Below are 27445 nucleotides of genomic sequence, written 5' to 3'. Positions count from 1 at the left end.
AGTGGGTGGGACATAAAACTCTTGAATAGGCTTCAATGATGAAGTAGGTCTGGACTCTGTTACATGTGTTGAAATTCTCTAGTGCTTGTAGTCTTGAAATATAGATAAAACTACTGTCGCTGCAAGTGCTCACAGTTCCACCAAAGCAAAAGAGAGCCACGAGTGGTGTATGTTATGTGATCAACCATGAACTTAGCCAGACATGTGTAGTAGATGCAGCCCTCCTCAGATGGGGGAAATCTCATAGCAACTACAGAAAAAACAAACAGGAGGGCACACACACACCTAGTGCATTACCAACAATGCATTCTTCATATAATAAAAATGGTGCCAAATGAATACTCACAAAAATGGAGAATAAAATCACATAAGACCATGAGATGCCTCAGCGTTGGGAATCACGTAACAACATGCATCCTTGCTGAACTGGCGAGCTGACGCAAGTACCTCCTTCCTGAGAGCAAAGCTGACAGGTCTCCCACTGTCAGAATTCAAAACCTCTGCAGGAGGGATTCCCTCATAAACACATTCATGGAATCAAGTCATTTTCTTACATTTGCTCAAAGCAGAACTACAGGCAAAATTTTTTTTCATTTGGATAGAGTAAGGGAATGTTATAACCCCTGTCAGTTTATTTTTTGCTATCTGTATCCCATTGGGAAGATTTACCTTCACTTCATGTCCCATAGCCAAAGCAGAAAGTGAAGGAAGACCCTGCAAATTAAGAAAATTCCTTGGGGATCCCCAGGTTACCAGAACTAGTGACCCCATTGGAAAAATTTCTTCTATTACTTTTCTGGGGACAACCCAAAATTTGGGGTTTTCTTTTATTTATTTATTTATTTATTTATTACAGGTACTTATATAGCGCCATAAATTTTACGCAGCACTTTTACATATATATTGTACATTCATATCAGTCCCTAACCCTCAAGAAGCATACAGTCTAAAGTCCCTAACTCACATTCATACATACACATACTTTTTACTTTCACTTTCAATGATAATGGTAAATAGGACAAATAGAGAAGGTAAATCTCCCTAACTGGGAACACAGATTGCAAAAAAACGTAATAGGTGCTCTAATCCATCATCTAAAAAAAAAAAGAAAATCTTTGCTTTTAATTATACTTTGATGTATGGGCTGCCTAAGTGATGTTGTGCAGGGGATTTCAAAAAGTGATTGTAAAGGATATTGTTTTTGCTTTAAAATAAAAAAGATGTTATACTTACCTTAATGCATAGAATGCATTAAAGTAAAAAATGTTTTAAATCATTTAGAACCTCTCAAAAGGCTAATATAAAGTTAGATTCAGGGATGTATGTTAGCTGTATAGTATGTAAAAAATAGATTACATTTTTTTTTTTCTTTTACAAACATATAAATGGATTTATTGTTTTATATCTCCCTGGATTTCAGCTCTAAATCTAGTGTATTTGACAGATCTAATTAATACTATGCTTAGCACTATGTTTTCTAATGTGTTCTAAGTGAATGGAACAAACATTGAAAGTAACTATATCCACTCTAAATTTAAACTCCAAGTACACAGTCATTTTATCTGCCTGATATTCTTGTAGATTCTGTTGTAAGATTACAGAAATGCTTTCACAGTAACATGGTAGTTAAGAGGTTCATTAGACCTAGAAAATCTCTGATTAGTTTTGCTTGTTTTGTTATAATGGTCCCTTGGGCATTCAGATTGTAACAAGCCAACTGTGAACACACATTGAAGATGTTTTATTTCTGCCGCTGTATGCATGGGAATATTGTAAACCTGCTTACTTATATATATGAAGTAAAACTGTACCAGACAGTCATGCACACCTTAAGAGATGTATGTTATTTACTGTCTTATTGTGATATATTTCATACATATTAAACGTGTCAAATTCTCCTTACAACTGTATATATTATGAGATGTCAAAATGTCCTATTCTGGGTATGCTCCGCACACTGGCCACAGAATAACAAGGCCAGATTTCAGTAATACTGTACTTATCTGGATAAAAGATTCTCATGCAGTCCAAAAGGACAATCTCCTTTTCTTAAAACAAGTGCTCTGGCAATGGTGGACTACAGATCTTCAACCAGTCCAATGTTGGCAAAATTTTGCAGTGTTTTTCAGCATGTACGGCAATATGTACAACTAAAAGTCCCTATTTTTTTTATTGCAAAGTTTGCTGGAAAGGGTATATAGCAGTGTGCAGGATTTCTAGTCTCAAAAATGGCTGACACATTTCGAAGAGAGATCCCCTCTTCCTCACAGTCAGAGCCAATCCTCAATGTTGCATAGTCAACCTGCTGACAGCCACTTTTGAGGGGCTTCTTGCGGGTGGGACTCATTCAGTGGACTATGTTGTCCAGGACACTTTGAAATTGATGAGCTTGAGTTTCTATGCTGTTGGTGAGTATACATCTGTTTTATTATTACAATAAAAGTTATCTCTAAGGTAACGCGCAAGGCCGGTGCGCCCTCTGTTCTTGCATTCTCATCCAGTACCTGTACTCAAGTGGGTGCTTATGCCACAGTCAGAGGATATTTCTGCTTGGTGAAGTAAGTTAGTTATATAAGTATTGGGATTTACTAAATGATAAATCATGTATAAAACAGATGTGGGGAATTTATATTTCATAGCACAAGAGATTGCTTAGAAACATTTATGTAAAAGAAGGGGATAATGGCAAGATGTTTTTAAGATAGTAAATTCCCTAGGGGGTACATTGTAAACAGTGGCTTTGGAAAGTGGCTTTTTATAAAATGTTTTAAAGGATAAGTTCACACTTGGAACATGTTGCATGTTCCACCCATTTTTAGGGTGGAACATGTAACATGTTCCCATAGCTGCATCCGCGCCCGCCACCCCTCCTCCCTGTGAAAGATAGTACGGGGAAACTTCTCTGTCAAATTTGAAAACAGCATCATTCATTCACAGACTTCTGTGAATGAACTGCAAGTCCTGACAGCCTTAGCGGCTGTGGGCTTGTAGTTTTCAGTGAACTACAATGGCGCTATGGAGCGTTGTGGTAGTTCATTGAAGCTTCCTGTCAGAATATCTGCTTGCTCGTACATCCTGTACAGCAAGCAGATATTCTGACAGGTCTGCAGGAGACTTGCATGGCATCAGTGATCTACTGATCGCTGGTGCAGTGCTTTCCAGGCTCCTTTGAACAAAAGGACTACTGCCAGTAGGTACAAATATTTAAACTTTTTGAATATTTTGATTTCTGTTTTGGCAATAAATATGCTGTTATTTTCTTTCCTAGGCAATAAAGGCTGCGGAGTATGGATTATGTCATCCAGCCTTCCACATATCACCAGCAACCAGATAGGACACAACAGCATTTATGGGGTGGCAGTTTTCTGCCGCAAAGATGATGCTAGTGACTACCCAGCTAACCAGGCTGGTAATGAAAACTTCAATGATGAAGGAGAAGCAGCCAACTGGGAAAATGATCTGGACAGTGAAGATGATCGCTTCTCCTCAAGGAGGCCGATAAATGTTGCACTTATTGAGTCCAACAGTATTAACCACAATGGAGGTCAGAAAGAAAAAAGATTTTTTTTATATGAATTGAAAGATTTTTTTTCTAAATCTGTTTTTTAGCGTTACTATGAAATTAAAGTGTTTAATGTTTTAGTTTGATAAATCATAACAAAAGATGTCATATTCAAATCATTCATTAAAGGAGAAGTATGACCAAGCTTTCTTTGCCATACTTCCCATGTGGGTAAAAGTGCAGTTCTGCTCTCTTGTGGCTTTGGAGGGATTCTGACAATAATGTTGGGATCCACCCAGATGCCTGACCAACAGCTGGCTCAGCCTCTCAGTGAGCTGTTGAGAGCCCTTAGCCAGCTGCTCCTGCCCCCTCCACAACCTGGTGCTCCAGTGAGCGCTGGAGGAGCAGAGAGAGTCACCACTGAGCAATCTGCATTGGATCAATTCTGCACATGGGTGAGTATGATTTATTGTTTTTTGTTGTTTTTTTAATCCCACGCTTCTCTTTTACAGTATAGCTAAGGCTATTTTTAGATTTTCGTTTAGGAGAGAGTATGGAATTCTGAAAACTCATCAAGATTTTTTTAGTTGCTGTCAGTGTCCCATTTGGAATATTATCCTGCATGCCCTGTCTTAAGACACAACAGCAAGTGAGAGTCATGTTTCTAAAGGAAGCAAAATATTATTTTAGATAAAATACAAAATCCATTTAAGGACCCCCCCTCTTTTCCGGTTTGTGACTAAAAGTTTTAGATATCTCTTCACTTTTAGTCCCAGTAATAATCATCCCAAGGAAAAATAAGGAAAGTAAATCTCCTCAATGAGGACACAGACATTAGTAAATTCCCAACAGAAATAAAATAAAGAAATGCTGCGCTGCTTAAAGAAAAGATTACATACAGTCAGGTCCATAAATATTGGGACATTGACACAATTCTAACATTTTTGGCTCTATACACCACCACAATGCATTTGAAATGAAACAAACAAGATGTGCTTTCCCTGCAGACTGTCAGCTTTAATTTGAGGGTATTTACATCCAAATCAGGTGAACGGTGTAGGAATTACAACAGTTTGCATATGTGCCTCCCACTTGTTAAGGGACCAAAAGTAGTGGGACAATTGGCTTCTCAGCTGTTCCATGGCCAGGTGTGTGTTATTCCCTCATTATCCCAATTACAATGAGAAGATAAAAGGTCCAGAGTTCATTTCAAGTGTGCTATTTGCATTTGGAATCTGTTGCTGTCAACTCTCAAGATGAGATCCAAAGAGCTGTCACTATCAGTGAAGCAAGCCATCATTAGGCTAAAAAAACTAAATAAACCCATCAGAGAGATAGCAAAAACATTACGTGTGGCCAAAACAACTGTTTGGAGCATTCTTAAAAAGAAGGAATGCACCGGTGAGCTCAGCAACACCGGAAGACCACGGAAAACAACTGTGGTGGATGACTGAAGAATTCTTTCCCTGGTGAAGAAAACACCCTTCACAACAGTTGGCCAGATCAAGAACACTCTCCAGGAGGTAGGTGTATGTGTGTCAAAGTCAACAATCAAGAGAAGACTTCACCAGAGTGAATACAGAGGGTTCACCACAAGATGTAAACCATTGGTGAGCCTCAAAAACAGGAAGGCCAGATTAGAGTTTGCCAAACGACATCTAAAAAAGCCTTCACAGTTCTGGAACAACATCCTATGGACAGATGAGACCAAAATCAACTTGTACCAGAGTGATGGGAAGAGAAGAGTATGGAGAAGGAAAGGAACTGCTCATGATCCTAAGCATACCACCTCATCAGTGAAGCATGGTGGTGGTAGTGTCATGGCGTGGGCATGTATGGCTGCCAATGGAACTGGTTCTCTTGTATTTATTGATGATGTGACTGCTGACAAAAGCAGCAGGATGAATTCTGAAGTGTTTCGGGCAATATTATCTGCTCATATTCAGCCAAATGCTTCAGAACTCATTGGACGCACAGTGCAGATGGACAATGACCCAAAGCATACTGCAAAAGCAACCAAAGAGTTTTTTAAGGGAAAGAAGTGGAATGTTATGCAATGGCCAAGTCAATCACCTGACCTGAATCCGATTGAGCATGCATTTCACTTGCTGAAGACAAAACTGAAGGGAAAATGCCCCAAGAACAAGCAGGAACTGAACACAGTTGCAGTAGAGGCCTGGCAGAGCATCACCAGGGATGAATCCCAACGTCTGATGATGTCTATGCGTTCCAGACTTCAGGCTGTAATTGACTGCAAAGGATTTGCAACCAAGTATTAAAAAGTGAAAGTTTGATTTATGATTATTATTCTGTCCCATTACTTTTGGTTCCTTAACAAGTGGGAGGCACATATGCAAACTGTTGTAATTCCTACACCGTTCACCTGATTTGGATGTAAATACCCTCAAATTAAAGCTGACAGTGTGCAGGGAAAGCACATCTTGTTTGTTTCATTTCAAATCCATTGTGGTGGTGTATAGAGCCAAAAATGTTAGAATTGTGTCGATGTCCCAATATTTATGGACCTGACTGTATAGAGTGGTGTGCAGCAATAACATATAATACCATATACATGTACCATCAACCTGAATACGTTGATGGGGAATAAAAAGGCAAAATCCAAACATAAGTATTAAAGTGCATACATCAATGTGTAAATACTATGGAAAACAAAAATATGGTGCTTCTTATGAATTGCAATCGCTGTCCAACTGCTTCTCACAATGTCCAGTAAATTTAAATGCCCATAAAGCTCAGGAAATTGTAATAGGTAGAGAAATTCTTGTGCAAAATTATCCCTTATAAATAGTAAATGCTTCTTGCGTGACCCTGAATCAGTGCTCCACTGATAAAGATCGTGCCAGCTCAGTGCTCAGCTCAGTTTCTCCATCCTTGGCGCAACCTTTTGTTCTAACTAAAGTGTATCTATACCAGTATCCTGCTTCCCTGCATCGAATCTCAGACCTTCAGATCTCAGTATACCTATCCTACAGCCAGAAATTCTAGGTTGATATGTAAGGTGCAAAGGTGAATTGGTCAAAACCAGTGACATAGAAGGGAATGAAAGGCAAGATGCACTGTTTGCATTGTGGGAATTGTGTCAGTGCTACTGCTGACTGACTACTTGTACACTAATTTAACAAGACAGAAGAATGGGCAGTGACATTGAAAAGTAGCATTTCTAAATCTTGATTAGACATAGCAGTACTTCATCACTGATAGGAAGAAACACAACTCTGCCATAAAAATGTAAAACTTTCATACACCCTAGAAAAACTGTTGCAGCTATAAACATTCACTTTGTAACGACACTGTTATTTTTAAATGCAAAGCTGGCCATACATATCTCCTATATTCAGATAGGAGATACCTCCATCCATGCTACACAGCATGGATCCCCCCTGATGGTCTATTGTATTTTGACAGCTGGCCCTCTGAGTCGCTGTTTATTCATTTGCTAGTCTATTAGTCTGTTCCTGTTTTTTTTATCTCTTTCTTGCTATTGCATTTCAACTTGGATCATAGCAAGTGTGGGGGTGATATATGAGAAACAAGAATATAGATTATTAGGAGCGTGGATTGCATTTAGGATAAAAATCAATTTTAAAAAAATTAAGTAGCATCTATGCTTTACATACTGTATACTGTGCAATAAAATGCATGGTTTACAATCAGACTAAACAGCAGAATTGTATGGTGATTTAGCAAAAGCTTGTTTCTGCAGAGTCACTTTTCATTTGGCGTCCAACACAACACTTCTTTGCTAGGATCACCTTTTCTTCCACTGAATGTATGAATACCATTTTCTATTCACAAAAGCACTTTTAGCAATGTAATTGAAACTTGAAATATTAGTACCCAGAACTTTTCTAGATTTTGATGACTGATTTAGTGTCTCCAACAAACATGGGCTGGTATAGGTCGACCCTGGGACATTCCTTTGTCAATCCTACCACTTTAAAGTAAGAACATTGTGATATTTCTCCTTTAGATGGCACTGTCGGGGACAAAATCCTCAATTTGTCTCATGACAGGAATGGATGGATGGACGTTGTACCTGAACAGCAGCTGCATCTGATTAGATGTAGGTGGTGTTCATCTGACAATTTTTCAACAGAGGGATGTTGAGTGGAAGGCGGAAGACAGGGCAACCACTGAGCAAATTTCATGCAGTTCACCAGGAACTACCCAAAATTCGCTCCATGTATGTTCAACTTTAGATAGGCCATACATTGAGCCACATTTGTAAATTGCCCAAATGTGTACACAGCCATCAAAAAGCATTACTGACATAAGACAAATTTACTAATGTACTAATATTCCACAAGTTTTGTGAATAGAAAATGGTATTCACACATTCATTGTAAGAAAAGGTGATCCTGGCAAAGATGTGTTTTGTTGGATGCCAAAGGAAAACTGACTATGTGGAAACAAGATTTTTTTGTTAAATCACCATATAATTCAGCAGTTTAGTTTGATTGTAAACCATGCATTTTAATGCACAATATTTGTAAAACATTGATGCTACTGATTTTTTTATTTATTTATTTTTTATCCCAAAAATAAGCCAGACTCCTATTAATGTATAATTTTGTGTCTAATATATCACCCCCACACTTGCTATGATCCAAGATGAAATGCAATAGCAGGAAAGAGATAAAAAAAAACAGGGACAGACTAACAGACTGGCAAACAGATAAACACCATATTGTTTAGAGCATATAACATTGTCACAACAGGAAAGGCGTATTCATTAATGGGGCATTACTGTCAATATCATTTTCTTCTACATTCAAGTGTACATATTGTTAGGGGAAAAAAACACATTCAGTACATATCTGCAGTACACGCATATTTCCTCATGTTTTGTTCCTGCATGTACAGAAAAATACCTGTTCATCTGTCAGAAATATGCTCCGTTCCAAAGTCCTGTTTTTAGTCCTGTTTTGAGCTGACAACACACAGCATTTTTGTGGACTGAGCAGGGTCCTCCCTGCCAAATTGTCTTTTTCTAAACTATTCAAACCCTCCCTTTATGCTATTCACCACAACATAGACACTAAATTACATTTGAAGGCTAGGTTCACAATGTTGCGGATCTATGAGCCACGTTTGCTTGGGCATGACAACCCATTCATTTGATTTCCTGATAGTTCCCGGACCAAACAAACACGCGTTAGATGTGTAAGGGTGCCATTAAGAATGAATGGCAGCCCCGCGCATCTTTAAAGAGTAGGGTATTTTAGTTGCGGGTGCGGGAACAAGGGCAGTTCTCGCACCTGCTGCCACCCACAATAGTGTGGACCTAGACTTAGTCCACATTAGAACTGGGAGGGCTAATGAGACTCCTTGAGATAACAAGTGTGCACAGGACCAAGGACAGCAATGTATTTCTGACACGATCAACATTTTTTTTTTGCACAGATCAAATAGATATAACAAAATGCTTTTAAAGGTATATTCAAACCACAAAAAAAGAGATGTTCATTGTTAAGGTTTATATACACTTTTAGGTGCCAGTAAACCATGCAGGCACAATTAAATCACCCTCAGGAAATACTGTTCATAAACATGTATGCTTACAAAGGGGCCTTGACAGGCAACTTTAACATACTATTTTACTTTTTTTTTTCACAATGTCTTCAATTATCTGCCATCACAACCCTTCTTATCGAGCACAGTTATTAGAGTTTACATGGTACTCTGAGCCTCAGAAAGTGGCGTTTATTTACTGAAGGAGTAGAGGAGGTTTACTTTACAAAGTGAATGTTTACTTGCAAAAGTGCATGTTCACTTTGCAAAGAATTCTAGTATTTAAGGTGAACTGGTGTTTACTTTGACTAGCCAATCATGTGTAGAGGAAAAAAAATAGATTTTTGCCAGATTAGTTGATTGAAACATCATCTTATATACTAAGCTCAGTGAACATTCACTTTGCAAAGCAAACATTGTCTGTTCCTTTAGTAATTCATCACCATTTTGATTAGGCCCAGGAATAGAAAACTCTGGAATTCAGAGCAAAGTTTCCCTGGGAGGAAAAGTTTTATCCTCTGCCATATATAAGTATTCACGTTTTTTTGCTACTACTGTGTTTGGGGGGAAAGAGGGAGTTTAGCTGCACTATGAGAACCTGATTGATGCTTATTGGATGTTCCTTCAAAGCTTCTAAGGTGAAGTGCCACAGGGTATACCATGGGGTTGAATAGGACAGCTAACATTAGCACATGCACATAGCTGACCAAAGCCTCCTCACTTAAAGCTGAACCTCTAGTTCCTTCTCTTTTACTCGTCTTTGCTATCTGTTTTAATTTCATAATATACAATAAAATGTGAGTCAGTACCATCCCCCCCAGGGACTTACTGTTTCATGTTTTGCGGATACAGAGCTCAAGTGGTTCAGGATATGCATGCTGACCTTGTCTGATGATATAATTAGCTATCGGGCTGTATTGTCTTTCTTTTTATAAAGCCTTGCTCTCGGGATTGGTATATTGGCCCAAATGGTCCCACTGTGGATGTTCTATATGGTCTTTTGCCCTGTATATTCTGATGTTGCACTGATTCTAGCCTTTGTATCTGGATACATTTCTGTTAACTGTCATGGTTACTGCCTTGTGTCAGTAAACTTAAGTTTGAAAAAAAAAAGCTGAACCTCCATACATATAACACTTATCTCCACCAAGTCACCAAGTGGTTAGTACACAGGCTCTATGTATTTTGATGCCTGTATTAACTTAGCACACCTAAGTATCCCCTGCAGCCTCATCTTCTCCATTTTTGTTTCTCATGAAGAAGGGGGACTCCTTGTCCCAAAAACACATAGAACTGGTTCCGAGAAGACCTCATCATGTGACAATATGAATACAAGAAGCAGGACAGTAATCCAGTTGAATCCAATATTATTTATAGTGCCATCAGCATTTTGTTACTGTGCATTACTTTTCCTTTCATGATACTAATTTGGTTTGTTATACTGTAAGTACAGTTAGTAAAATACAGTAAGTATCTTCCTGATTTTCCAGCCTAATTATAGTTCTCTAAGGAACTTATAACCATTTTATCTTTCAGCTGCTGGGTTGTACATTAAAAGTACTGAAGCTCTGAACATCATAGCAAATGCCATACATGCCAACCATGATAGTGGTGTGGCTGTTTTTCAAAGTAACCAACTTGTTCGAATTGGAAATAACAGCATCTCATGCAACAGACTGAGCGGTGTCCATGTAGAGACAGGATGCAGAGTGGAATTAAGGGGAAATGGTGTCTATGACAATAGAAGCCATGGTGTCGCTTCCAAGGGAGATGGGACAATCATAGAGAATGATATCATAGGTAACCGTAGCTGTGGTATCCAGCTCATCCATACTGCTGACATGAAGGTAAGTACACTGCAAGTTTTTGTCTAATGTCTTTTATTTATTTGGAAATAGCAGACATAGATAAATAAAACTAGTGATGTGAAGGAAAGGAGATGCAAAAAAAAAAAATCTCAATAAAGTATTTTTCTTTTTTGAAAGACCTATAGGGAAGACTCTTTTTATTTAGGTTGATCAGTGGGAAGTTTTCATGCTAGCCTTTTATAGTCAGTATCTTCAGAGTGTTATGTTGTATAGATGTAAAATTAGTTTGGTACTAACTTCCAAAGGCATACTAGAGTGATTATTTAGTAAGATGCCTTGCCTCTGGATACCTAAAGCATTCTAGTAGTTAAAAGCAAAAAAAGAATTTCTTCAACCTTAATTTGAAGGTACTATATTTGATCATGAGAGTTCTTTAACAACATTGTGCCTTTAGTAGTACAGTATGTTTTTTTCTGTATATTAAATTAAATGCCCTTTACCATATTCAATTATATATAATAGTGACACACTATAATAAGTAAAAAGTGCGCTTTACATTTTAACCTCCCAAATGTTCCCCTGTTCTGCCTCTCCAAACCATGTTTTAGTCTGTGCAAGCAGCCCAGGACCTCTTCACTTCATATATTGGCAAACCCCATCTGTGCCTTAGCCCTTGAGTCAGCTGACTGCCATTATTCTGTATGGCAAATCTTTTTTTTAAATATATCTCAAATCAAGTACAGGATGTCGCATCTGTGGACCAGCCTCTAAAATGGGTAAATATGCGGACATAATGGCCACAAATTAAAAAAGAAAAGAAGCAAGGTTTAAAACAAGTTCAATTAATTACAAAAGTAAACAATTCCACACCAGACTTCTTAAGACTAATAAATAATTGTATTTTAAGTATCCTATTATACATGTGTGTGTTGTACACCAAAACCATTAGAGTACAATAATTGGATAAACATTGTGCAGTATGAACTTCATAGTGCATAGATGCATTTATTATAAATGTACTTGTTTGAAACACAGTACACCTCTTTATTATCAGTCTAAGTAGCTATTGGTGTGAATTTCAGGCTAGTTATTGCTAAAAGATTATTGTACCCAGCAGCAAGGTATGGATCCTATATAGAATGTATTGTAATGATGATAGTGGAAGGGTGAGAGTGACTGTAAATTAGAATTTAAAGTGCATCTATCCTTTAAATTCATATGTCTCCATACATTTTTCTAAAGGAAACAGTTGTTTTCAATTACCGTATTTTCCGGCGTGTAAGGCGACTGGGTGTATAAGACGACCCCCTAATTTTCCAGTTAAAACATAGGTTTTGGGCTATACTCGCCGTATAAGACTACCCCCCTTCCGAGGCAACACCATTTAAAAACATCAGATTTTTTAATTGAAATGGTTATGACTTACCGGTACTTAAAATCCTCATGTTCATCCTCTGACATCATAATTTCATGAATGACATATTGTGATACATTTGTAAGACAGTCATATGGATTAAATTCCAAATCAGATGGTTACCGCTGGATGTGCGTTAATACGGTAGCTTCGGCTACATACAGTATACAGTATATATACAGCCCGCTGGATGTGCAGTAATGTACATACAGTATACCGCGCTGAGCCAAGCTGGCTCAAAACAAATGCCCCTATAACAGATTAATCTGTCAGCCAGCTGGATGTGCGGTATATACAGTATACTGCACTGAGCCAAGCGGTTTCAAAACGTACCGGTACGTCCCTACGGTAATCAAACCGCTGGATACGTGTATGTACGGTAGCTGTGGCTACATACAGTATACGCTGGGCCAGTCACGGCGAGCGATGTATTCTACTAATGAATACAAAGCCTGCTCGGATTGGCTGAGGTTGTGACATGAGCCCACCTCTCTGACTCAGCCAATCCGAGCAGGCTTTGTATTCCTTAGTAGAATACATCACTCGCCGTGATTGGCCCAGTATATACTGTATGTAGCCGCAGCTACTGTACATACACACATCCAGTGGGCTGATTAAAGTAGGGATGTACAGGTACGTTTTGAAACCACTTGGCTCAGTATACTGTATATACCACACATCCAGCGGGCTGACAGATTAATCTGTCATAGGGACATTTGTTTTGAGCCAGCTTGGCTCAGCACGGTATACTGTATGTACAGTATTACCACACATCCAGCCAGCTTGACCCAAACAAACTCAAGGTTCACATTTTATACCCCGCGTATAAGACGACCCCCAATTTTTGGGGTATATTTTTAGATATAAAAAGTAGTCTTATACGCCAGAAAATACTGTACATGTAAAGGTCAATATTCTGATCTGATGACTTTTACACTACTATCAAAACTGGTAACATTTCTCAGTGCCTGGTGCTGTGAAAGTTATGTTTGAGGTGGTGCACTGCAACCACCATTCTTATTGCAATGTCATTTGCATGAATATATCCACTAATATTTATTGCTGCAAATATATAAAAAAAATAGGTTCTGGATTAGAGTATTTACTTTAATCCGTTCAGTTACAGGTGTGAACCTTATCAGAATCCTAGAGATTGCTCTCTAATAAACTGGATGAATGTCTAACTTAAAACACTTCACTCTTGATTTCCTATATGATTCTAGCCACAAGGATAGCTTGTTGCTGGAACCAATCAGAAGTAACTTTTGACTATGTCAAACAAAAACTAAATTATATCATGATTAATTGACTTGCACCATCCACAATAACCAGGCTAGGTTCCATAAGACATGGCAACCATGGATACAATATTTGTATGTAGAAGAATGAGGCCTGGGAGGTGTTACCCTGACTGCTCTCGACTTTTTCTCCTTCTTCCTATTCTCCTTTCACCAAATCAACTGTTTTCTGAAAATCTTACTCATACTGTTTTTAGTTTCTTTATGACTTATATATACACTACACCATGCTTCATTTGATATAACAATTCACCTACAGTTTTAACCCAAAGAGAGAACTACACTGTTTGAGAATTCTTAACAAAGTTGCTTGTTCATAGATGATACTCTACTATTAACAGTACTATTACACTGTGAAGGGATAGCTCCTATTATGGTTTTATTGTGATCTGTGTGTCTGTATGTCACTCAGCTTTGCCTTTTTTGAAGGATTTCTTGACTGTATGGTGTATGTACAGCGATTTGTTCTCACTTTTGTACTACCTGTATTTTTTAAAAAAGAAAACAAACAGATTGAAATAAAAAGATATAAAAAAAGATTTAGAACTGTACTATAAGTGACAAAAATGATGATCAATATTGCATGCTAAGGACATTATCTCGGTTCTTTGAATTCAAACCACTTTCTTCTGTGGAAAACTGAAGTGATGCAAGTGCATATCACTGTGAAGCAATCAGTATCAGCTACAGCTCATTCAAACAGAACTGGCTGTTAGTGCTCCTCGGGTCCTTTTGCATTGTTTTGCAGGCCAGCACACAGCAAAGTTCTGCGGCTTACATGGTGCGATAGCATAAGCTGTGCATTTTACTGAATGTCACTACATCACAGTGGTGTCAACAGGCCCATAGGGAGACCTGATAATGATATACCAAATTGAGATATTAGATATTTAAAGGCAAAGTATAGTGTACTATATGTTAGTACATATTTTTGATGTTTTATTGCAATATTTACCTTTAGGTTAGTTTTGCTGAAACTTTTATATTTTAAAATTTCTACTCTATATATTTTCTAATGGACTAAATATAGAGATTTATAGATTTTCCATGTAAAGGGAGCAAACAGTCATTTTGCAATTACTTTATCTCAAACCTTTTGAGATAAGATGTCGGTCCTGCAGGGAGGGCTTGTTACCAGTTTGCCAATTCATAGACTAGCATTGTGAGAGGCAGCAGTATGGTATGTAGGCTGAAGGCTGGCAAGTAAGAACTAAATCCTTTGAATGTAATAGGCAAATATGTCTGCCCCTGTGTGCATACATCCATACTGTACATAGAAACAAGTTTTTAAACCATTACCAAACAATGAAAAGATTTCTTGCATCTAGCTGTTTTCTTTCCCATGCATAACTACAAAAAATGTTATACATTTCCCTGAAGGCAACAGCTCTATTCCACATCAGTGTTTTTTTCCAGTATGATTTTCTATATCTAGAAGCGTATAGAAATGATCAAATAGAATTTTGCTGAGATAAAAAATAGAGGAAAGAATTCTTCCAGTGTATAATTACAGAAGTGCATTATCTTAAATGTTAAAATTGATGCCTTAACAGGAGCCCTGTGTTATGTTGTGCATCTGCTTCATTATACGCTACCAACACTAAATATGTATATACCTCAAAGAAGGAATATAGATTTTTTTTCTACTCTCATTCAAGTATCCAGATGACTAGAACACCACTAGGTGAACATTTAAGTTTACCTTGTTGTTGGGTAAGCCTTTGTTACTTAGTAAATAGGAGATTTATAGATATTAGGAAGAGGTTCTGTGTGTGCATAACTGGAGGGGCTTCTTTCAGACCCTGTGTAAGGCTTTCTTGTTATACATCCTAAAGCTTCATCTTTAGACTACTGCCTTCAGTCAAACACTGGCATCTTGCTTCTGTTTTGTAGGTGACCCGAAACCGAATTCAGTCACTTCATGACTATGGAATAGCTCTCCTTGACCAAACTAAAGGACTTGTACAGGAAAATATCATCTATGAAGGGAAATATGGCCAAAACATTTTGCAGCAGATGTCCAACAATGAGGACTGCATCGTCCAACACAACAAACTACTCACCTTTAAGAAAAAGTTAGTATATAAGATTATTGTATGTATATGAATGTATAAAAAGTTTGAAAGTATGAAATATAAATTATTATATCATGTATATGAAGTATTGAAAAGGATTAACCAGTAGCCGCCCGGCCAATGGCCGTTTGGCGGCCTCAAATGTGTCTCTGCACTCCGGGTGCACGCCATTTGGCGTGCTCCCGCACATGCGCAGTTTGCGCTAATGCAGAGCGGCGCAGCAGTGCGATCTGTCACCGGCCGTGCACCTAGGACACGGCCGATGACAGATCTGAGTACCGGCTCCCGTTGCTGGTACCATGTGACCTGCTGTGACCAATCACAGCAGGTCACATGACAGTTGTATACAATGGATGGCTTCATTCATGACGCCATCCATTGTATACTAGTGCCTAGCTGTGAATGGTCACAGCTAATCACATGCACATGTCATGTGATTAGCTGTGACCAAATCACAGCTAAGCACAAAAAAAAAGGCTGAATGAATCGATTTTATTCAGGTAAATGCTTGCTTATAGCAAAGTAACTCTTTGCTATAAGCAAATTGTGTAAAAAAAAAAAAAAAAAAAATACTGATCACTTCCCCAAAGTAGTTACTATGGTAACATTGTACTACTTTGGTCATAGTAAAATATGAAAAAAAAATCTTAAAAAAAATAAAAAAAAATGTAATAAAAAATTAAATATAATAAAAAAATAAAAAAAATATATATATTTTTTTTTTCATACTGTCACCAGTCAGTGTCCCTGTTCACCGCCATGCCAGTTATATGATGACGCTGTACTGCACTGGTGACAGTATGTAAAAAAAAAAAATAGTGAAAATAATTTTTTTAATTTTTTCATTTTCCGAAAAATTATGACAAAAAAATACAACTTCAAAAAACTCGCCATGCCTCTTATGAAGTACGTCGGACTGTCTACTCTGCAAAAAGGGGTCATTTGGGGATATCTGTACTGTTCTGACATTCTTGGACCTCAAGAAATTAGATTGGCTGTCAGTACTTCAGGATTGATCAATATTCAGATCTATACCATAGTTTGTGAACTCTATAACTTTCCTACAAACTAAATAATACATCCTAATTTGGGTTATTTTCACCAAAGACATGTAGCAGAATACATCTCGGCCTAAATTTATGAAGAACAATTATTTATTTGTAAACTTTTATAACAGAAACAAAGAAAAATGTGTTTTTTTTCAAAATTTTTGGTCTTTTTTTGTTAATTTAGCAAAAAATAAAAACCCCAGCGGTGATTAAATACCACAAAAAGAAAGCTCTAGTTGTGTGAAGAAAATGATAAAATTTTAGTTTGGGTACAATGTTGTATGACCGCGCAATTGTCATTCAAAGTGTGAGAGCGCTGAAACGTGAAAAATGGCCTGGGCAGGAGGTGTAAAATTGCACGGTATTGAAACGGTTAAACCAAGCATATTTTTACATAGATACTATAAAAGCAGTTCAGATCAACCTAAAAGTTATACTATTTAAACTATAGGTTTAAAATGAATTTTTGTTTCTATAGCACTTTTCTTTCTGGAGACTCAAAGAGGGGAATTTATCAAAACTAGAGCAGACAGAATCTGGAGCAGCCGTGCATGGCAACCAATCAATGTCTGCCTTTAGCTTGCTCAGTTCAGCTTTGCAAATGCACCAAATTCTGGCTGCTCAAGTTTTGATAAATTCCACTTAACCGCATGCCGCCCAGCCACTGTACATATACGGCGGCAGGGCGGCACTCACAGGCAAAACCACGTTTTAAAACGCGTGTTTTGTAAACAAATAGGGGGTGCGCGTGAGGCGCGCTGCCGCCCTATTTGTCCCGCGGATCACCGCCGCAGATGTCAGTCGCCGGGTCACAGCCGCTCCTTAGCGGCTATGTCCCGGCGATCGGCGGCAAGCAGTGACAGAGAGCACAGCTGCAGTAGCTGTGCTGTCTGTCACTTCCCTGTCAGCTCGAGGATGAGCTGATCAAGAAAGAACAGTTTCTCTTTCTCGATCAGCCTTGTCCCGCCCAGTACACACCCCCGCCCCCTAGTATAACACTCCCCTCACTCCTATAACCCTTCCCTGCAAAATAAAGTTAACCCCTTCCTCCCTATTGCCATTAGTACAGTGTCAGTTTTTTTTTTTTTTGCACTGATCACTGTATTAGTGTTTTTGGGGATGTCAGTGACCCCAAGTCAGTACCCCCAATGTCAGAATGTCCGCTGCAGTCCCGCCATAAGTCGCTGGTTGCTGCCATAAGTCCCTGATCGCCGCCATAATTCGCTTATCGCCGCCATTATTAGTATAAAAAAAAACCTAAAAATCCCAGTATCTTTCCCGCCATTTGTAAACGCTATAACTTTCACGTAAACCAATTAATTTACACGTATTGGGTTTTTTTTTCAGCAAAGACATGTCGCAGAATGCATTTTGGCAGAAATTTATGACTAAATTTGATTTTTGCATTTTTTTTTTACTGGACATGTTTTATAGCAAAAAGTCCAAAATATTGTTTTTTTTCCTCAAAATTGTCAGCCTTTTTTTTTTATAGCGCAAAAAATAAAAACCGAACAGGCGATCAAATACCACCGAAAGAAAGCTCAATTTTTGGGGAAAAAAAGGATGTAAATTTCATTTATGTACCATATGGCATGACCGCGCAATTGTCCGTTAAACTAGCACAGCGCTGTATAGCAGAAAAATGGCGTAAATTGCAGTATTTATACCATAGTTTGTAGACGCTATAATGTCCACAAAAAGCAATCAATATACACTTCTTGGGATTTTTTTTACCAAAAACATGTAGCAGAATACATTTTGGCCTAAATTTATAACCAACTTTGAGTTTACTATATATTTCTTATAGCTGAAAATAAAAAATATTGTTTTTCTTCAAAAATTTTTGCCTTTTTTTGTTTATAGCGTGAAAAATAAAAAGCGCACAGGTGATCAAATTACACCGAAAGAAAGCTGTATTTGTGTGAAAAAAAGGACGTAAATTTCGTTTGGGTGCAGCATTGCATGACCGCGCAATTATCAGTTGAATTAGTGCAGCGCCGAGTAGCAAAAAGAGGCCTGGTCATTAAGGGGGGTAAATCCTCTGGAGCTCAAGTGGTTAAAGTGCTTTATCTGCTGTTGGGGCAGATGTTGAGGTAATCATCGCAATCGTGCTTAGTATTACAGGTTTATTACAGGTACTTATATAGTGCTGTCAATTTACGCAGCGCTTCATATATACATATTATACATTCACATCAGTCGAATATCATACTAGGTTTTTTTTTGTTTTTTTTTTAGACAAAGCCAAATAATATTTCATTATATCTTTGGAGTGTGGGAGTGAACCCACACAAGCATGACATGTAAGCTCACTGCAGGTAGTGTCATGACCAGTGACATCCTTACAGTGATCAGCAGTGTTATTTTGACATCAAATTTCGATTTAGTTTTAGATATAGTCTTTTGACTAAAATGTCATTTTAGTTTTAGTCGTATTTTAGTTATTAGAATTGTTTTAGTTTTAGTCATATTTTAGTTGACTAAAATCTCCAGTACATTTTTGTCAACTAAAATCTCCACTACATTATAGTCAACTCAAATCTAATTAGATTGTAAGCTTGAAAGAGCAGGGCCCTTGACCCCCTCGTGTTTTGTTTTGTTACTGTATTGTCTCATGTTCTGTCCCCCACTATAATGTACAGCGCTGAGCAAACCTTTTAGCGCTATATAAATACTGTATAATAATAATAATGGGTTGATTTACATAGTAAAGCATTATTTAAGCATTTCTTTAGAATTGGCAAACTTATGTACTCCTGGAGTAAAAATTGAGTAACCTGTTATTATTCATGGGAGTGCACAGGGTGCGGGCAGAGAATTGCATGGTCTGGGGAGGCTGTAATGCACAATGCTAAGAACGCCACTAACCACTGCTACCTTGCTGGGAGGGGAACACTCCCCACGTGGTTTGCAGGCTTTACAGGCAGGGCTCAGAGGAAAACAGAAGCTCACATGGGTAAACGTCCCTCCCTTACAGTTTCATTTAGTTTTTGTTTGTTAACTTTTTTTTCATAGTTTGTCAACTGATGAAAATTCAAATTGATTTTCATTTAGTTTTCATCACTGAAAACATGGCGCTGACAAAAATTATGAAAATATTTTCGGCAATGAATTTAACACTGGTGATCACCGATAATACTATACACAGTCTCTGTACTAATGACACTGGCTGGGAAGTGGTTAACATCTAGGGCAATCAAGGGGTTTAATGTGTGCCTAACTGTGTAATGTGTGTAAAGTGTGCTTCTCTTACTAATAGATCTCTATTTTTCTCATCCCTTCAAAGCAGGGATGAGAAACACATCATTCCCTCTGTACAGAGATCTGTGTTGATTGTCAACACAGAGCTCTGGGCTGTGATTGTGCACGTGCACAGCTAATCAGCAGGTCCCAGCTGTGAATTATTGGCCGGGACTTGCGGACAGGCTCCTGCGGGGCACAATTACTGCAGGTGGCAGCCGGGGGGGGGGGCGCAGCGCTGAGCGAACTATTGGCGCTTTATAAATACTGTATAATAATAATAACCCGTAAGTGGGCAGCGATGTATGGGTAAGTCGATTTGCCAACAGTGGCTGCCCATCTGCAGTGCATTGCAGGCAGAAAGTGGTTAAAAAAACTTGAGACTCTTTACATAGCAAAACTGATGAATATTCAATTAAATTATCTAATTATATGCAAAGAAAATGTTTGTGCACTTTGAAAACCTAATCATGTGTAGATGAAATAAGTAAACACGAACTTGCTGTTCCTGGATATTTGAAGTGAATCTTCCAACAATTTAATGTGAAGATCCTCAACTGCTTTTGTAAATTATCCTCATTGTTTTTTTATTACTTGTGCATGTGCGATACTTTCTTAGTGGGGTAAGCTTTGTTTAAATGAACTGTATTTATATTAATTAGCTGTATATTCATAAGCTGCAAAAAAGGTACCTAAAGCTGTCTTGATATCAGTCTCCTCCAGCATTTAAACTGGTTGAGGGGTATCCATGTAGGCCAGTCAGACTCTGCTGCACCCACAAGTGAGTTCTACATAGGATATTGGATGTTTTTTGGACAGGAGAAGAGGGTAGAATGTTGATCTCATCAATGACTTGATATTTTTGACTGGACAGTAAAAAAAAAAAAGGCAGAACAGTTTTAGGTACCTTTTCTTAGCTGTTTCTGTCAATGCAGTTCGGTCTCAGAGCAGGCTGTTTTGCTCAGCTGCAGTGTAGTCTGAAGACAGATCTCTAGGGGTTGCATCATCTTGCCACACTGTGAAGCAGGGTTGTTTCTGTTACTGGCTTCAAAAAATTACAATGGTTTTGCAGGTAAAGCTTATCAGATTTATTTATTTTAGCTGTGTGTTTAGTTGTTTGCTTGTTGTTCAACTTTCGGATCAATGTGACCCAACTCCCTACCCTAATACTTAATCTCAACCTAACCCAAAAACTTAAATTAGAATAATTTCTAACTAAATAATTGAATAATGAAAGAAAGAAATAAGACACCAAACTTTTATTTTGCTACACATATAATGTATCAATGTAACCTATGGTTTAGAGGTGGTATTCAGTTAACTGAACCCCACCTATAAACCATAGGTTACAATGATATATGTGTAGCAAAATTAAAGTTTGGTGTCTTATTTCTTTCTTTCATTATTCATTTAATTATTTAGTTAGAAGAATTTGGATAACAGGGATTGCACATAACGACAAAGTATACATACAGTATAAAAGTTAAGACATTGTATTGAACTACAATACAATGTAACGGCTGACAAATCTTACACAATAAAGTGATGGTCAAAAAAATAACATTTGTTTCTTTCCCCATCTGGAAATTTTTGAATATTTTTTGTTTTTAATTAATAATGGAATTGAAGCTTGCCCTTTTAGTGTTTTGGATGAGAGCTAGACCCATGCCACCAGGAGACAACATTTGTAACCTGAGTTTTTCCCTATAATCAATAACAGTTGTTAAACATGGAAAATGTTATATTCCAGGTCGGATGTTACATGGAAACTGGAGAACCCACCAGCAAGGCCATACATTGAAGGGTGTACAAGAGGAGTCTCTAGCACACAAAGCAGTCAGAGGGTTAACACTGTCACCACCAGGATTGCCGCAAGAGTGGAAGGACGTTGTCACAACAATGGCAGCATCTTCTGTACGATCCTTTGACTGCAGAGCTATATTGACCTTGCTGTTTCATCTGGATTCTGAAATACATTCCATGGGGGAGAAACTTTGTCAATGAGAAGTGGTCTAGACCAGCCTTTCTTAACCACGGTGCTGTGGAAAAATGCCTAAAATGTTCCCTACAATGCCCCACAATTATTAACAAGTAAGCAAGTGGATTAAGCCTGCTTTTTTACCACACAAAGTCCCAGGTTTTTATTGTGCAGCAATAGAACCTTGCAGGTCAGCCCCTAATATCCTAATGAGCACATCGGGTGCCTGCACAACGTGCTTGTGTTTGCCGATCTCCATTATCACCAGAGTCACGTTAGCAGCATGAGGGGGAGAAACTTGGGGAGAAGACAAACACTGGAATAACATTCAGTACCAGTGTATAAAGGTATATTTGCTTTCAAAAAATAAATCACTTCTAATGTTGGGTGCCCTGCATGTGTGAATGCCCTTGCATTATGTAAAACTATACATTTCGTTTTTTACATGACAGAATGGGGTGCCTTTGAGATTGCATATCGTTTTAAAGGATGCCTTGAATGAAAAAAAGTTGAGAAACCCTGGTCTAAACATTTCGGAAGAGATGATGTCACACTAAAGCACACAGGTTTCCTAAAGGAAAATCATATTGATATAAATAAAGGAGCTGCCATTGCTGATCTCCACCTAAAAAATGCTACTTGCTGGGCTGTCTCTGGCCTCAGTACTTTGGAGTCACTAACTCAGCATAAGCATGACAGCATGTATTTGATTTGAGTCAGTGGTTAAGAGTTTATTGAAGATAATAGATCTGCCAAACAGCAAGGCAACTGGCTATTTCAGAAACAGTGCAATGGCAGCCTCCATATTTTCTAAACCTATAATCTTTATGTGTTTCATTATTAATTTGATATGTTAACAGTGCTACAGCATTTATTTTAAACACACAAAATGACAGAAGAATCCTGGCAGGCTAGGCTTCTTTGCCAAGGAGATCTTTAAATATAATAAACTAGAAGTTAGCCAGTAATAAAGACAGTGCATTTCATATGAAGTTTTCATACAGTTTTACTGAGGTTTCCTATGTATAGTAAGCAAAACAAAAAAAAAAAAAAGATATTGGCAGATTCATCTCCCTCTAGTACTGGAGTGCAAGCATGATGCAACACTATTTATATATTACTCTTAGCTCTTAGAAAACTCTTTAAAAAAAAAAAGCCTTAAAAAGCTTGTTAACCCCTTCCTGCCCAGTGTCATTAGTACAATGTAAGTGCTTTTTATTAGCACTGATCACAGTATTAGTGTAACTGGGATGTCAGTGGAAGTTAGTTAGTTCCCACCCAGTTTCAGAATGCCCGCTGCAGTCCTACAGTCCCCCTACAAGTTGCTAATCGCCGTCATTACTAGTTTAAAAAAAAAATAAAAAATTCAAGTATATATACCGCCATTTGTAGACGATATAACTTTCACATAAACCAATCCATTTACATGTATTGGGATTTTTTTTTTATAGCAAACACATGTAGCAGAATACATTTTGGCCTAAATTTATGACGAAATTTGATTTTTAAAATTTTTTTATTTGATATGTTTAATAGCCAAAAGTAAAAAAATAAATTCTCAAAATTGTCGGGTTTTTTTTGTTTATAAATAAAAACTACAGAGGTGATCAAATACCACCGAAAGAAAGTTCTATTTGTGGGGAAAAAAGTACATACATTTAATTTATGTACAACGTTGCATGACCATGCAATTGTCAGTTAAAGTAACACAGCACCGTATCACAAAAAATGGTCTGGTCAGTAAGGGGGGTAAATCTTCGGGAGGGCAAGTGGTTAAACTAGTAATAACACTCAGTTTTTCTTTGCTTAACACATTTAGCACAATAAAATAAACATTCCCTAGTAAACTGTTTATTAAAATCGTTACCCTAGCACACAGGTGTCAAACTGTTGGCCCTCCAGCTATTGTCAAAACTACAAGTTCCATGAGGCATTGCAAGATTCCCAGTTGCAAACTTGACTCCCAAAGGCAGAGGCATGATGGGACTTGTAGTTTCGCAACATCTGGAGGGCTGCCAGTTTGACACCCCTGCCTAGCACTTGTAGTTTACAGCGTTCAGGCTCCTGTTTTCCCAGTGTCGTTTCCATGAACTTCCAGTCTGAACAGGACAATGCAGTCTGAGTCCATCTGTTAGCTGAGAGGGGAAAGAAGGCAGGGGCAAGGGAGTGTTTTGCCATCCTAGACTATGGTGCTGTGTGTTTCTATGGATGCACACAGTGTAGGGAGACACATCTCTAGTCACTATATGCAGGGGTGGCCCTTTAGGAGGCTAAAATTAAAAAGGAGTTGCACTAAAACAGGAATCTGGGGCAGTGGTCATAGCATGAGTCTAAACCGGAACACAGAGCAAGGATTAAAAGAAGAAGCTGCATGCTCAGTAAACAATTGAATCAGCTGCTGAAAGGGCTTAAAACAGAGTTAAATATCCCTTAAGTCAAGGTGTGAAGCTCATAAATGGATCTTTACAGTAAGATGTTCTAAAATACTTTGGTAAAACAAAAATACTTTGGTAAAATGGTTGTTCCCGTGGTGATCTATGTGCCATAAATTCTATATGTATACATATAGGAAACAGTCATCCATGTTATCATACCACAATTCCTGCTGAATAGACTGGTCAGTTCGCTTGTCATTCTGTTACTATATCTACCCCAAACTGTATACTTTTTACACAGCCCTTTATGGTATAGGTTTAGCTATAATCTAGCATGTATAGATATGTGCTCATGTTACCATAGTTAGAAATAATCAATTCATTGCTACAAAGTAGGCCTTGTTCACTTGGACTTTAGCTTGTATGAAAGCATTATGTTCTGCAAACTATTACAAAGCATTTTCAAAGCTTTCTGGCAGGTTTGTTAAAGCTTTAAATACTTTTAGTTTGAGAATGTTAAACATTAATTCTGATAGGAGCGCTGAACGTGCCATTATTCAAACTGCTGAACACTTCAACAAGCAAGTAGTGCCAAAGCTTACTAATGCCTGCTAGCAGTTTGTTTAACTGGCTTCAAAAAATGACAATGGTAGTCCCATATAGATCAGTGTTTACCATCCTCAAACTGGCACTGGATCTGACGGTTGCTTCATAAGCTTCTAAAAAGCTGCCCAAAGCCGGCAGAAAGCTTTGTAAACTCTTGCTGTACACACTCCTTTATTATATGTACTGCTGACACTCATTTGAACAAGGTGTTAGAAGCAACTGTCATCAGGTGGGATATTTGTGATGAAGCTAATTCAGCCCTTTGTAAATATTATTTTGGATCTCAATATATAATTATTGTCAGTTCTTATTTTTAAGAACCATGTCCACCCATGTATTTTCTTTAGTTCATTTGAGCGATGTCCTTCAGTTAAGGTGCATATGTAGTTCATTAAAGTGGTTGTAAAGGTACAAGGTTTTTTAGCTTCATGTATTCTATGCATGAAGGTAAAAAACCTGCTGTGTGAAGCATCCCCCCAGCACCCCTAATACTTACCTGAGCCAATGGCTCCTGCTGCTTCAATCACAGCCAGTGGGAAGAGAGAAAGGGCTGAGTCACAGCCCTGTGTGTGAATGGACACACAAAGCAGCAGTTCAGGAGCAAGCTTGCTTGGGTACCCCCAGAGCAAGCAGCTTGGCAAGGGGGAGGGGCCAGGAGCACCGGCTTGGGACTCAAGAAGAGGAGGACTGGGGCTGCTGTGTGCAAAACCACTACACAGAGCAGGTATGACATGTTTGTTTTTAATTGCCTTTAATATCAATTTAAAAGCTGATGCTAACTGTTCACCTAAGCAAAGCGTATACAGAATGCAGCCTATCACTATAGATATCAGTAATAGGAAGTGCAAGATGCCACAGTAATATAAATAAATGAATCAATGCATATCCTACTCCCAACCACAAAGTGGATGCCTTTACTAGTTATGAACAATTTTACACTTTAAATATATTTCATCAGTAATTTTAAGAACAGGCATATTATGAACATTATGCAGATAAGGTCTCTGTGCTTTAACCGTAATGTGTATATGTTAAGCATAATATGTGGAAACGTTCAATAAAGTCTATGATTTTGCTAAGAAGCCTCTATTTTAATGCAAGTATATTTTGCCTAATATGATAAACATAAGTCCATCTTCATCAAATAATATTCACAGCAACATTTTTATCATCTTAAAAAAATCTCCAAACATAATTATAAGACTGTATGCTTTTCATGGAAAGTTCAGCTAGCATACATGTTTTCAGGCAAATTAAAGGCTTTTGGTTTACATCACATACCAAATCCCAAACCAATTTAATCCACTAATGAGGAAATATTCATATTCTTTGATTTTACAACAGTCTGGTAGTCCTTGGCTGTAATAGTCCTGAACTGTACATTTCCACAAGGCAGAAAGATCCAAATAAATAAGACTCATGCACTGTAAACTTGCAATTAAACATTCAGGCTGGCTATACACATGCATTAAGCTTTAGTCTTTTTTTTCTTTCCTATATAGAACATTACAATTATGCAGAAATCTGCATCTGACATGTACATCGTATGAATATCATTTTGCTATGTTCTTTTTCTATCAGTAGATTTGTGAAAACTGTATATATGAGACAAACAAATACAATAAAGATTTATTTTATATGCTTTGTTACAGTTTACGTTTTTGTGTAACAGAAATGGATAAATGTTGGATGTGTGTGAATTCATCTGCATAGTGGGGGTCCCATATTTAATGCTGTAATAGGCATATACCTGTGATGTCACTAATTCACATTGGCCCAATGACACCTGTCATGCCTGATCACTTAACCAAACAAGACTCAGAACCTGAAACTCCCATATCCCCTGCACACCCAATCTTTTAGAAAGTCCTAAAATGATCACTAGTCCTCTGCCTTTCACACTCCAACTGAGGATCACAGCATTATTTTTTTTTTTTTTTTTTAATTATTTTTAAGTGTCATTTGTGACCCCACTGGGTAGCTTCTCTTCGTTTCCCATGTGGTTATCAAGACAGGAAGTGAGAGTAATCTTTCCAACCAAGACACAGAAAGTGTTAGCACTTAGCAAGGAACAATTTTTTTTATTGCTGTATGTTTGGAGTTCACTCTCATTCTCTGTATTCTGCTTGGGACAGGGAAGTGAAAGACTATCTCCACCTAATACACAAAGAGGCACAAGACAAGGGTGACCATTATTTGTTTGGACACAATGGGGTTTATTTACTAAAGCTGGAGAGTCCAAAATCAGACTCCCTTCTGCATAGAAACCAATCAGCTTCCAGGTTTCATTGCCAAAGCTTCATTGAACAAGCTGAGGTTAGAAGCTGATTGGTTTCTATGCAGAAGGGAGTCTGATTTTGGACTCGCCAGCTTTAGTAAATAAACCCCAATGTCTTTAGCAACTGCTTTTCAGAAACACTGCTAATACTAGTTGTACTTACTGTGGGATGGAAGAATGCACATTGCTCACAGACTATATCCTAATGTTCATAACTTCTCCATTACAATGCTTTCAATCGTTTTAAATGATTTCTACAAAAATCTCTGAAATACTGAAGTGAATAACGC

At 37.9% G+C, this 27445-nt stretch overlaps 1 protein-coding gene across 1 annotated transcript in view; it reads left to right on the top strand.

Moving 5' to 3' along the window:
• Positions 1-26516, top strand: part of FBXO10 (F-box protein 10) — a 144633-nt gene extending 118117 nt beyond the window's left edge. Inside the window, exons 9-12 of the mRNA XM_089670912.1 lie at positions 3269-3544; positions 10571-10881; positions 15448-15629; positions 21669-26516. Coding sequence (XP_089527038.1) covers positions 3269-3544; positions 10571-10881; positions 15448-15629; positions 21669-21846 — 947 coding nt within the window. The 3' untranslated portion in view covers positions 21847-26516. The remainder of the gene's footprint in view (positions 1-3268; positions 3545-10570; positions 10882-15447; positions 15630-21668) is intronic.
• Positions 26517-27445: the final 929 nt, after the last annotated feature.

The sequence above is a fragment of the Staurois parvus genome, unplaced genomic scaffold (assembly GCF_062004578.1).
Source record: "Staurois parvus isolate SC_StPar_1 unplaced genomic scaffold, SC_StPar_1.0 ptg000096l, whole genome shotgun sequence".
NCBI lineage: Eukaryota > Metazoa > Chordata > Amphibia > Anura > Ranidae > Staurois > Staurois parvus.
The sequence above is the reverse complement of the archived record's forward strand: the minus strand, read 5'-3'. Positions and strand labels throughout refer to the sequence as shown.